The sequence below is a fragment of the Tribolium castaneum genome, chromosome 3 (assembly GCF_031307605.1).
Source record: "Tribolium castaneum strain GA2 chromosome 3, icTriCast1.1, whole genome shotgun sequence".
NCBI lineage: Eukaryota > Metazoa > Arthropoda > Insecta > Coleoptera > Tenebrionidae > Tribolium > Tribolium castaneum.
Window position 1 is genome coordinate 14663108 of NC_087396.1, and position 11545 is coordinate 14674652.

The following is an 11545-nucleotide window of genomic DNA, read 5'->3' on the forward strand; positions in this document are numbered from 1 at the left end:
ATCCCGCGAGTGGAGTGGAGAGCAAGGCCCGAGAGCCACAATCACCCAAGGAATTTAGACACTTCGGTCTCGAAGTATATACGCTATTTCTTGCACTTTAAAATTATTTATTTGCACTCCCGAGACTAAAATAGATACTTTAGTTTCTGTGTACAAGGATTCCCTAGGGATTAAATATGAACTGAACCCCCTAGAAAGTTAATAGTCCATGTAAAGTATCAGCTTTAGTCCCGGAGTGCAAGAAATAACGTTTTAACTTTTTGTTGTTCCAAAAAAAAAAAAAAAAAAATTAACAGTGATGCAAAATACCATCAGAATAGTATGTCTACTTGTTCGTTTTACAACAATATCGTGCACGTTGAAAACATTAACAAATTAACACTGATTCTGAGATTCATAACGAAAGTAATTTGTGTTATTATTCTCATCATGGTTATTAAATTGTATATCTGGAATAAGTTTAATTAAATTTCATACAACTATAGAAAGTTGCAAAATAATCGAACCATATGCTTCCTCAGAAACGAATTCAAATCACTTTACAACAGTAAAACGGCAATTGCTATCATCACTATTCAAACACTTAAACAGACAATAAATTGGTAAAAGTACAATACTATTGCTAATAATAGCATTGTTAAGCACAAGTACTTATCTCTATCGATGTTTCGTGAGCCGAAGGCACTATCCAAGTAACACTTTAAATCTGTAATTTTATAATATTACAGTGCAGACATAATTTTAATGGAAACAATCTTTAGTAATACTGAAGGAAGTCAGTTGCAACAAGTTTTTGCCAAATGCAACCGCCCCTGTTATCTAACATTTCAACTTTATTCAAAGTTACGAAATTGGCAAATTGACCATAAAACGAATTTAGTTAAAGATGTACAATCTACTTTAATTATTCACGGTGTGTGCCTTTTTCCATTTTTAATTGATTCAGTTACACTTGGTATTATTTCGAAGCATATTCATTAATAACAATCCCCCTACTCATCCTTCTTCCATATAAAAGCTCTTTGGCAGTGTTGTAGCATCAGTGACGACTAGATCTCTCATATAGGTATACCACCACCAGTTGGGACAAGTAAGTATTAACCAAAACCCCACAGACATTACCAAAAATTGTTGCAGTTCCATGATGTTCAGATTCATTCTTTTTGCATCTTGCGTTGGTAAGTCTGTCACTTGACCAAAAAAACTTTTCCTAACACAAACCCTTAGTTGCTTTGGCCTCCTCAAAGGTCGTAAAGCAAAAACTGAAGATTGTAGTTGGTGAACCTGAAGCTCAAGGCACCCACGTGGGTGAGGTCAGTGTAGGTCTCAGTGGCGGCCAATCCAAGTCCTACTCCTCCGGCGCCGCCCTCACCAGCTTGGCCCACACCTCGGCCCTCCAAGCCAAGTCAGCCGTCCAGAACCAAAACACCGCCGGCAGCCAAGCCGCCTTCGGGGCCAAAAGCAGCCTAGCGCAGGCCGCCCTTGGGGTACTCACCCATCCACCCCAACCCTCTCTTAACTCACAATTTCCAGGCCGCCGCTACCGCCCAAGCCGCCCTCGTCGGCAAGCAGGTCATCGTCCAAGGCCTCGAGCACCAGCTCCACGACGCCGAGCACCAGCTCCAAGCCGAAATCGCCCAGTACCAGCACACGGAACACGCCGCCCATGCAGCGCAAGAGGCCGCCCAGCAGGCCCAACAGCAGGTCGCCGCCCTGACCGCCGCCCTCGCCGCCACCCAGGGAGGCGCCCAACACGCCGCCAAAGCCGCCGCCGAGGCTGCCGGAGCTGCCGCCGCCCAGCACGCCATGATCCACGAGGCTAAGCAACGGGTGGCCCATTTGAGGGAGGAACTGCACAATGCTCTCGCTGGGCTGCAGGAAACCGAGATTTCGGCCCAGAAAGCTGCAGCTGCTGCTCATATTGCGCAAAGTAATGCCGCCGCCGCCGCCAATGATGTCGCCGCTAATGCCGCCCAGACTGAACTCGAAGGGCATGGGCATGGCTACGAACAGGCCGCTGGAGGGCTAGAAGGACAAGTATACGAACAAGCGGGTCATAAATGAGAAGGGCTGAGTGTCACTCATCTGTAAATAACCATCCTCGTTTCATGTACTTGTGATTAATAAACAAATTTAAAATTATTATGTGGTTTTATTCAAACAACATAAAAATTCACAACTGCAATAAATAATAAAATAAAGTTGAAGACAAATTTAAAATAGAATGAGTAAACACACAAATAAACCAAAAGGTTATTCTGGAAGCCTAGGATTTTTGTTTAAATACGACTAAATACGACATTAAAAAAATTTAAAACTTTGAACTAAATTTATTTACACAAATTACGTATCCAAAAAGGCAACTACTATTACGTAAAACATGCATAAAACTGTGACAAAGTATGATATCAAACTTTTGGTAAATTACTCGTATCTTCCTTACAGAAGGTATAGGAACTTTAATTCTTTCTAGCCGCATTATGTCTTTGTAAAAACGAAACAATTAAATTAAAAGTATTATGCAAATTTTTCAATCTGTACGACCTATTTATTAAACATAGCGGAAACTGCTGTAGCTCTTAACGCAATTAATGAGAGTGAGATCAGGAACCAAGCACACTTCGGAAGCTATTATCCTGGCATGCGTTAAAAATAAAAGCAATTCGTAAAGAAATGCAACACCATTTAATTGGACACCATACCGAGTTTTTATAAAAATCTATTACACATTATAATTACTTAAAACTCTCCATTTACAAATGTAGGAAGCTTCTTCAAACAAAGCAAAATAGGATAATTGTTGGTTACATCTGCCAGGCACTATGCACGAAACCTTTCTCTTCTCGCTAATTATTATCTACATTTTTTGAGAAACGTTATAGTTCATTTACATTTTTCCTAATGAAAACCACTACCAAAACTAATATCCTCGTTGCATGTTTTGTTGCGTTTAACGTCGTGGATAATGGTGGCCAGTGCATGCGTTGGACTGTGCAGATTTTTAGCAACCTTTGAAAGAATTTCAGACACTCGTTGCAATTGTGCGTGTCTTGTAATTTCAGCTTGAAGCACTTTTTCCGCATGTTTTAACTGATTTTTCAAAGCTTGAATTTCTTGTTTCTTGCTGGCAAGAATAGCCTGAGTTTTAGTAGAGTTCTAAAAAACTTTTTTTAAATCGGCATCACCGTAAAGTAGTTTCGTACATTGTGAGCCGATTGAGCTTGAACCAATTTTCTAGAAAACTCTAGTATTTGTTGATGGAAAACAAAATTTTGAGCTTGCAGAGCCGAGCTTTTGGCCAAACTGCCTAATTTAGCCGCCGACAGTTGAAAGTTAACATTGCCACAATGGCCCAAATCTACAATTAAAATTTTCCAATTGTTTAAATGAAAAATACCCAACTCTTACAAAAATGTGCTGTGATTGTTATAAAAACTTGAGGATGCATCTTGTGAAACTGATTATTCGTGGTTGAAATCTAGGCATTTATGTGCAGATTTGTCCCTTCTCACTGGTAAAATGAAGACACTTATTTGCTGACTGTACGAATTGAGAAAGTGATGAATCATTTTCTTTTTGTTAGATTACTGTGTTGATGTTTTTGATCGGTCGTTAAACTCGATTGAGCAGAAAAATGTTATTTGAAGAGTGGGCTTGTTGATTGGCTGTTAAAAATCAATTTATATTAAACGGTCACTTCGAGTAATAAGTGTAATGGGTACGAGAAAAGTAAAGCAAGAAATAAATGAAATGGTTGTTAGCGATTTGCACGCCGTTTCTATTGATTATTTCCCATAACAATTTTTAATATCTCTAGAAAACTTCTGGAAGAAGTTAGAGTTACCATTCTCAATAATTAAATTCAATTATTTTGATGCATTTTCTGCAAACACATAAATATTAAAGAAGCTAAGTAGTTAAAGTATTTTTAAATATGTAAAAAACTTTTTAGCACAAATTTGGGTTGATAAATGAGGTTTATTTGTGAATTGCTAAACGATCTTTGCGCTACACTAAGAAATTATAAAATACAATTTTATTCTTAAAACATATACAATACTTTTAAAACCTAAAACAGAAAATGCTGCCCTGTTTTTATTTAGCATAGAATTTTGTCGCTTAAGGTAGTCTAATTTGTAAAACTGATCAGATCCGGCTTACATGCATATTTTTAAAATACATCAAAAATCAGTTAAATATTTTCAGCTTTTTGCAATGTTGAGCACATAAATTTGCCATTCTTTGAATAAACTTTTCTTCATTTCCGGCCAATCAAACGAATCTTAAAAACCCATTACATCACCTAAAACGCCATGGTCTGCTTGTCCCAAATCATTAAAAAATCATCAATTAAGAAATCTGATAAATTCATATGCAACATGCAACATTCTTAGCATTCTTGTCAGATCCTTACCACAAGACTCTTTAATCTTTATTCGAGGAACACCCTCGAATAATTTTCCAGTGCATTATTTCAATGCATTGAAATCCGATTAGAATGTAAATTAATACCAACCATCAATTATAACCATCACTAGCATGTTGGTTGCAATTAAGCTACTTGTATAAAAATAGGTGGTACCATCACAAAAACACCAGTACCTCCTCAGCTTTTAACCCAGCACCTCCTCCAGTTCTCGTAAGATTATTAACATTTTTCAAACTAAATAAATATTTAACAAAAAAAATAATTTTTAGGCAATCATGTCTAGAGTTTTTGTTGTCGCGGTCGCAATCTTAGGTAAGTTGACTCTCTTCCTCCTCCTCTTATCGCTCATCGAACTCTCTTTCGAAGCGTCCGCTTCCTCCAAGCAACAAAAACTGAGCCCGATTGCCGAACCCCAAGCCCAATCCACGGTCCAGATCGAATTCGAAGGCGACTATTCCGCACACGGGGGCAAAAAATACTCCTCCAGCGCTGAGCTCACCAGCCTCGCCCACTCCTCAGCTCTCCAGGCCAAGACGGCCGTGCGCAACCAACAAACCGCCGGCTTGCAAGCCGCCCTCGGGGCCCAAACCGGCTACGCCCGCGCCGCCCTAGAGGCCGCCGCCGCCGCCCAGGTGGCTCTCGTCGCCAAGCAGGTCATCGTCCAAAACCTCGAGAAAGACATCGAACACGCCGCCCAACAGCTACAAGCCGAAGAGGCGCAGTATCAGCAGTCGCTACAAGCCGCCAGTGCCGCTCAAAACGCCGCTCAGCAAGGCCAACAGCAGCTGAGCGCCGCCACCGCCGCCCTCGCAGCCGTGCAACAAGCCGTGGCGCAGACCGAGCGGGCCGCCGCCGCCGCCTCCACTGCCGCCGCCGGTCAGCATCACATGATTCAAGAGGCGCAACAGCGGTTGGCCAGACTTCACGAGAAGTTGCATGCGGCGTTGGCTGGACTGGAGGAAACCAAAATTTCGGCTCAGAAGGCGACAGCTGCTGCTCAGGTTGCTCAGAGCAATGCGGCGGCTTCGGCCCAGCTGGCGGTGGTCAACAGTGCGAGTAATCAGATTGATGAGCATGGTGCTCAAGAATATCATCATTGATTGTTAAGGTGCATCGTGTATCATACATTCTGTAAATACTCATTTTAGACGCAAATATATTGCATGTTTTAAAATTTGCTTCAGTTTCATATAATAATACTCGTTAATTTGGCGTTGAAAAACTAGATATTTTCTCCGATACGTCGAAAAAAATACAGGAGTAGGTCGACGAATATGTTTAAGCCGAGGTAGGTAAATAGGTATAAACAAAATATAAATCTTAACTTTATTATTTAATTATAGCATGCATAGATGCTTAACTTATCTCAAATAACTGCGAACCAGACATGACTTAATTGTTTTGAAAAAATATTATTCTGTTAATCTAAAGCTTCAGAAAGAATTGTCCAATTGTGCAATTGTCCTGACACAAATATTGAATTTGTGATAAGAAACCGTTACTTATTTAGAGCAGCATTTAACAAATCAAACAACATATCCTACCCCTGCCTAAACAGGGTGTTACAATATACATATAAAAAGTAAGTACTATACTTCATCATGAGCTTAATTATTTGTAACTTTGCTGAAATTAAATAGAAGTAGGTATAAACAAAATATAAATCTTAACTTTCTTATTTAATTATAGCATGCATAGATGCTTAACTTATCTCAAATAAATACGTTACAAAACTGCAAACCAGACATGATTTAATTGTTTAAGAAAGATATTATTCTGTTAACCTAATGCTTCAGAGAGAAGTGTGCAATTGTGCAATTGTGCAATTGTTTTGGCACAAATATTAAATTTGTGATAAGAAACTGTTACTTATTAAAACAGCGATTAAAAATTTTAGCATTTAACATACTCTACCAGTGCCTACAGTTGGTGTTACAATATACATATAAAAAGTAGGTACTATACTTCATCATGAGCTTAATTGTTTGTAACTATCCTGAAATTAAATATAAAATCACACACGAGAAATATGTTATCATCAAAAACACAAAGTCTAACTTGGTATTAGACGCCACCGAGTTTGAAGTTAAACTGCAACGTTATACAGGTATTCTAGCGCAAAAATGGTTATTGGAAAGCACTGATTATGGAAGATTTTTTATTAGAAACATGGGAAATGGGTATAATAATTAAATCAGATGCTGAGGTTTAAATAAATTCTTTGAATAAATTGTTTTAGAGGTGTTTTAGACACTGCAAATGGTCCAATTTGTGGTGCAAAGGTTATTACCAACCACGTGAAACACAGAGGAGTTAATCAGCTGTGGCATATTACCTCAGATCACACCATAGTGTGTTGTCAAGATAATTTAGCTTTGGATGTACCTGAGTCAAATTTTGTACCAGGAGTTGGCATTATCGCATACTGGAAACATGGAGGTAATAATCAGCAATTTCGTCTTGAGTCCAGATTCCACTAAATTTTTGATATGGTTCTTATTTATCTTTGTCAAACAATACATTTAAGTGTGTGAATAAAAACTAGTTTTGTGTTAAAATAAAAAAGATATTAATTAACATAAGCTTAGATTTAATAGGTATTGTGTAAAATTTTTGCCGCAAATTCACACCAATCACCAGATTCTATCACCGATGATATGTAATGTAAGTGAAATGTAACGGCTTTAAATAAAATATTTCTAAGTAGGTAATGTCTGTTTGTACACCAAGTGTTGTTCATGTGATATTTCTCGACGGCTTCATAAAAAATATTGTTTTTCATGTACTTAATAGAAATTAATAACATTGTTTAACTCAAAATAATTAAGAACAGTGGAACTTTTCTTGTTAGCAACACTTTTTTTATTTGCAACACTTTTCAATAATTAGAATATTTTTATTTGCTTCTTCCACATTCTTTTCACTTCTCCATTTACAAAAGTGTTGGTAATTTTTTTTTGTATTTTGCATTAGACTTTGTAGATAGTAAATCTAACTCCGCTTCTGCTACCAATTGCAGAATTTCTTCATAATTTTCGCTTTGATTCATTTTAGTTGAAAGCTTTTTCGAAAATTATTTGTTTAGTTGGTTGTGATGTTTTATCACTAAGGAAACAAATGCCTGGTGGGGATAACTTTGCTAATAAGAACAAGACAATTTTTATTTGTAAAATCATAATTTTCGTGAAGTTGAAATACACGAAAAAAGTGAGTTTTCTAGCGTGTGAAAACATAATTCACGAGCATAGCAAAAGCTCACTAGAATATCGTCACTTTTCTTTACTTGTTAAACAATCTACTATTTTCAACTTTTTAAATACTCTATAAAAGTAAGTTATTTACTTTTAAAACAGAAAAATGAGGAAGGAATGTACGTTATTTTTTTCTGAGGCAGGAAATAATTATTTCAAAAACCTAACAAAGTCGACCGAATAGGTACTATTTCACATGAATTATAAAGATTTCGAGGTTTATCAGGGATATAATAATGAATTTTTTTAATTTTCCTTCAACAATTTTTTCGGAAAAAAACAAAATAGGAAAAAACTTTTAATTTTAGCCTAAATCATTTTAGTTGCTGTTGTTAGATGTTAGATAATATTTAATTTTATTCATGATACTCCTAGTTTTACCCGTGAATCAGAAATGTTATATTTTGAATGTCCTTTCTTTCTATTCCCTTGACTTATTAATTCAATACCGAGTTCAATACTAATAAAAACCTCATTTTTATTAGTTAGTTATCGTTGAGAGGCAAAACAATTCAAATTAGTGTAAATGAAGCTCAATTCCGTTCCGAATCGTTGACTTTCTTTAATAGATTAAGCGATTTTATGGCATGCTTACTAATTTGCGTGGTCAAAAAGGTACCAGAGCGAAATGGAATGTTCCGGATGATGTTTTATTGACTTCACATAAAATTTGAATTAGGTACTCCATTAAAACCAAAATTTTCAAAAACAACGTTTATTTACTAGATAGAATAAATGAGATAAAATACAAATACAAGTCTTGATCTCTTAACCCCTTTAGTGAAACTTCCCAGCCCCCCCATGTCCATGCGCCTTGGCCCCCAACGCCACAGCATTGGCCGCAGCCGCAGCATTAGCCTGAGCCGTATGAGCCGCAGCTGCCGCTTTCTGAGCCGCGGCCTCAGTCTCCTGTAAGTCTGCGATAGCAGCCTCCAACTGCTGAGTCAACTGAGCAATTCTCGTCTTGGCATCTGTCACCATAGCGTGCTGAGAGGCCGCCGAACTTGACGCTCCTGCTGCAGCTTGACTGGTGTGCGCAGCAGTGGCTTGAGCAGCGGCCAGAGCTGCACTCAGAGTGTTGACTTGTTGCTGAGCCTGCTGATTGGCCTCCTGAGACGCTTGAGCTGCCTGCTGTGCGCTGTTGTACTGAGCGATTTCGGCCTGGAGCTGCTGCTGAGCCGCTTGGACTTGGTGGTGCAGCTCTTGGACCAAGACTTGCTTGCCGACGAGAGCAGCTTGAGCGGTGGTTGCCGCGCCCTGAGCCGCCTGAGCTAGGGTGCTTTTGATGCCATAGGCGGCCTGGTTGCCTGCTGTGATCTGGTTTTGGGCCGCAGAGTTGGCCTGAAGGGCGGAAGTGTGGGCTAGGCTGGTAAGTTCAGCACCCGTGGCGTAACCATGGCCGGAGTAAGAGCCAGAGTGGCCAAAACCTCCACCTCCGTAGTGATGGTAGGAACCTTCCGCTGATGAGTCCTCGTGAGAAGGGTACGAAGAAGTGACAGCGACTAAAAGCTTGTTACTTTATTGGGTTACTTTGGACGAATTTACTTACAAGCACAAGCAGCAATGGCGATGAAACGGAACATTGTATCTTGTGTACCTGTCTTCACAATAATTTAATTTGGGAAATAAGTTAACTTAATAATTAACAGTGACTTACTTGGATATTTGGAGGTAATTGCTTGTTTGAGGTCTGGCTGACACTGTCTACACTTTTACGAGCGCGATTATTTATAGTAAAATTGGAAATAGGAGTCTGGGGTTGAAAAAAGACCTAATCATGAACTTATTGTCACGCTTCAAGTTATATTTTGCAGACATTCTATATGACCGAGGTACTTTCTTTTTTTTATTGCTTTTAAGTGTTTAATTGAACTGATTTTACGGTATTTTGCCATTTTTACAATCATCACGTTTTGTAAAAAGACACATAAGTGTAGCTAAACAACAGTCCCGCTCGTTCAAATCGTGACGCTGTGCACTATCGGTTCTTAGTCTTTTTGGATTTTTTCCCGAACTTTCTCTTGTTAAATGTGGGCTGGGTGATTAAGTGTTTCAACAAAAATTTTATTGAATTCGACAAAAAATTGTTTTTATTCTTGTTTCGATTTATTATTACTTCTTCGAACTAATTTACTAACGATTTTCATACACAAATAAAAGAGATAAACAGAAACCGTGAAACCAATCAGAAATAAGGCAAGTACGTCGAGTAAAAAATACTCGATTAAAGACATATCGGCCGCAGAACTCCTCAAATGTCGGGCTCCATTGTACCTTATCACATACTCAATCCACCATATGGATTTTTCCAAACCCGTCATTGGCTGGTCGGAAAATAAATCTTTCAGCTGCCTGGCTTTTTCTCTATATCTTTGAATAAATAAACACATTATTCGAACATTGTTTCAAACAACTGACATACTTTTCATTCTTTATAACATCCAGAATAACTTCTTTTAAAGTTTCTTTGGTCATCGTCTTGTGATTGACGCTGCGGCCAATGCCCATTTTTACCATTTTCATGACATTTAAGGGCTGATCTGCAATAAAAGGCATACCTACGAGGGGTACACTATTTGTGACAGCCTCCTCCATCGACTGAAGCCCTCCTTGCGTAATAAAAACTTTGATGTTTTTGTGTCCCAAAATACTCTGCTGAGGAAACCATTTACTTGTTAACACGTTACTGGGTTTATTCAGGAAAGTATCAGTTTCCCATTTCCATAAAACGTTGTAAGGCAATTCTGAGAAAGTTCTAGTTAAAATTTCCACAGTATTGTGAGACAAATTAGAGCTTCTGATGTTTGAACCCAAACTCATATAAATAAACCCTTCGGTGCTTCTATCCAAATAATCTTTCAATTCCTAAAAGTATCAATGTAGTACTGTTTATGAAAGTAAGTGATTACTTTTGGTAATGGTTTTTTAGTCGTAATATGCATTTGTCCCATTTCGACAATCGTGGGAACGTTGGGCCGAATTGGGTGTAAGATGGGGTTAGTGTTGACCAAAACCAGGCTTACATTTCGTTCAATGTCGCCAAGGTAGGGACACTCGCCCCAGTATTTTCTCGCAATTTGGTCATTTCTTGGCAAGATTTGCCAATAGTAGACGATACGGAACCACACATTGTGCACAATACTACAAATTTTTTCGTACATGGAGAAGTGTTCAACATTTGCTAAAATGTCAGGCGCCACAATCGGGTGAGTGGGGTTTCCGACCGCATCATGAGTTTCCAAGAAAACTCCCAACGAAGAAACTCCAATTATTGGAACTCGGTACTTACAACCCAAACTATAAACCAGAGGGTGCAACGTTTCGACTATAATCAAATCAAATTCAGTTTTGGGATTATTAAAAATATGTGCAGCTGTTTTGAAATGATCTTCAGTTATGTGTTCAATCATGTCAAATAGCCATAATGTGGCATCCACAGCGTAATTATCTTTAGCCATGTTTGTGGCAATATCATTTTCTCGAAAATAGTCGTACGTGAAGCCGAGATCAACTTCAGTCAAGTTGGTCAAATTCGCATCATTTAACGGATTCGGAGTCAAAACGGTCACTTGGTGGCCTCGCAAAGACAATTCTTTCCAAATTGGTTGGTAGACAACTTGGTGACTTATTGAAGGAATTGGAAACACCCCTAAAATTTTAGCACACTGTGACTGGATAACACTGCAGAATCAGACTGTCAAAAGCAACATTTTTACTGAAAGGCAGCATTTTACTCTTGATGCTTTTATGTAATAAATGCAAGCCATTAGAATAATGTACAACATAAGTTATAAAACATCGATGACATGCGAACTCCATTTTTCAATAAAGTTAAATGTTTTTTTAATTAATAATTGAACAACCA

At 38.3% G+C, this 11545-nt stretch overlaps 4 protein-coding genes across 5 annotated transcripts; 2 read left to right on the forward strand and 2 right to left on the reverse strand.

The window, feature by feature from the left end:
• The first annotated feature begins 1010 nt into the window (after nucleotides 1-1010).
• On the forward strand, nucleotides 1011-2142 carry LOC664470 (uncharacterized). The gene is made up of 4 exons (XM_971393.4): nucleotides 1011-1090; nucleotides 1138-1178; nucleotides 1228-1487; nucleotides 1534-2142. The coding sequence occupies exons 2-4, from the start codon at nucleotides 1142-1144 to the stop codon at nucleotides 2062-2064; spliced, it is 828 nt and encodes a 275-aa protein (XP_976486.2). The 5' UTR covers nucleotides 1011-1090; nucleotides 1138-1141; the 3' UTR covers nucleotides 2065-2142.
• A 2427-nt stretch (nucleotides 2143-4569) lies between these two features.
• On the forward strand, nucleotides 4570-7135 carry LOC664472 (uncharacterized). The gene is made up of 5 exons (XM_064355646.1): nucleotides 4570-4639; nucleotides 4699-4741; nucleotides 4796-6071; nucleotides 6119-6609; nucleotides 6669-7135. Exons 2-3 carry the CDS (start codon nucleotides 4705-4707, stop codon nucleotides 5527-5529), a joined length of 771 nt encoding a protein of 256 aa, XP_064211716.1. The 5' UTR covers nucleotides 4570-4639; nucleotides 4699-4704; the 3' UTR covers nucleotides 5530-6071; nucleotides 6119-6609; nucleotides 6669-7135.
• Nucleotides 7136-8316: 1181 nt separating this feature from the next.
• Nucleotides 8317-9597, reverse strand: LOC103313721 (macoilin-2). Of its 2 annotated transcripts, none has more exons than XM_008197753.3 (3): nucleotides 9338-9597; nucleotides 9230-9277; nucleotides 8317-9182 (listed from the first exon to the last, which is right to left on the reverse strand). In XM_008197753.3, exons 2-3 carry the CDS (start codon nucleotides 9261-9263, stop codon nucleotides 8458-8460), a joined length of 759 nt encoding a protein of 252 aa, XP_008195975.1. In that variant the 5' UTR covers nucleotides 9264-9277; nucleotides 9338-9597; the 3' UTR covers nucleotides 8317-8457. The 2 variants fall into 2 exon arrangements, with proteins under 2 accessions (XP_008195975.1, XP_008195974.1); XM_008197752.3 differs by having other exon boundaries at nucleotides 9230-9281.
• Nucleotides 9598-9738: 141 nt separating this feature from the next.
• On the reverse strand, nucleotides 9739-11369 carry LOC664474 (UDP-glycosyltransferase UGT5; the record flags this gene model as incomplete). Its single annotated transcript, XM_015982197.2, has 3 exons — nucleotides 9739-10050; nucleotides 10103-10545; nucleotides 10590-11369. Coding segments are annotated over 3 exons (1503 nt in total), but the record flags the coding sequence as incomplete, so codon positions are not given.
• Nucleotides 11370-11545: the final 176 nt, after the last annotated feature.

Excerpts from the sequence above, each read along its gene's own strand:
- LOC664470 (XM_971393.4), top strand. The coding sequence starts at position 1,142 with ATGATGTTCAGATTCATTCTTTTTGCATCTTGCGTTG. Across the intron at positions 1,179-1,227 it reads TCTTTTTGCATCTTGCGTTG|TTGCTTTGGCCTCCTCAAAG; the intron begins GTAAGTCTGTCA and ends ACAAACCCTTAG. Across the intron at positions 1,488-1,533 it reads TAGCGCAGGCCGCCCTTGGG|GCCGCCGCTACCGCCCAAGC; the intron begins GTACTCACCCAT and ends CACAATTTCCAG.
- LOC103313721 (XM_008197753.3), bottom strand. The coding sequence starts at position 9,263 with ATGTTCCGTTTCATCGCCATTGCTGCTTGTGCTT. Across the intron at positions 9,183-9,229 it reads CGCCATTGCTGCTTGTGCTT|TCGCTGTCACTTCTTCGTAC; the intron begins GTAAGTAAATTC and ends ACAAGCTTTTAG.
- LOC664472 (XM_064355646.1), top strand. The coding sequence starts at position 4,705 with ATGTCTAGAGTTTTTGTTGTCGCGGTCGCAATCTTAG. Across the intron at positions 4,742-4,795 it reads TGTCGCGGTCGCAATCTTAG|CGTCCGCTTCCTCCAAGCAA; the intron begins GTAAGTTGACTC and ends TCTCTTTCGAAG.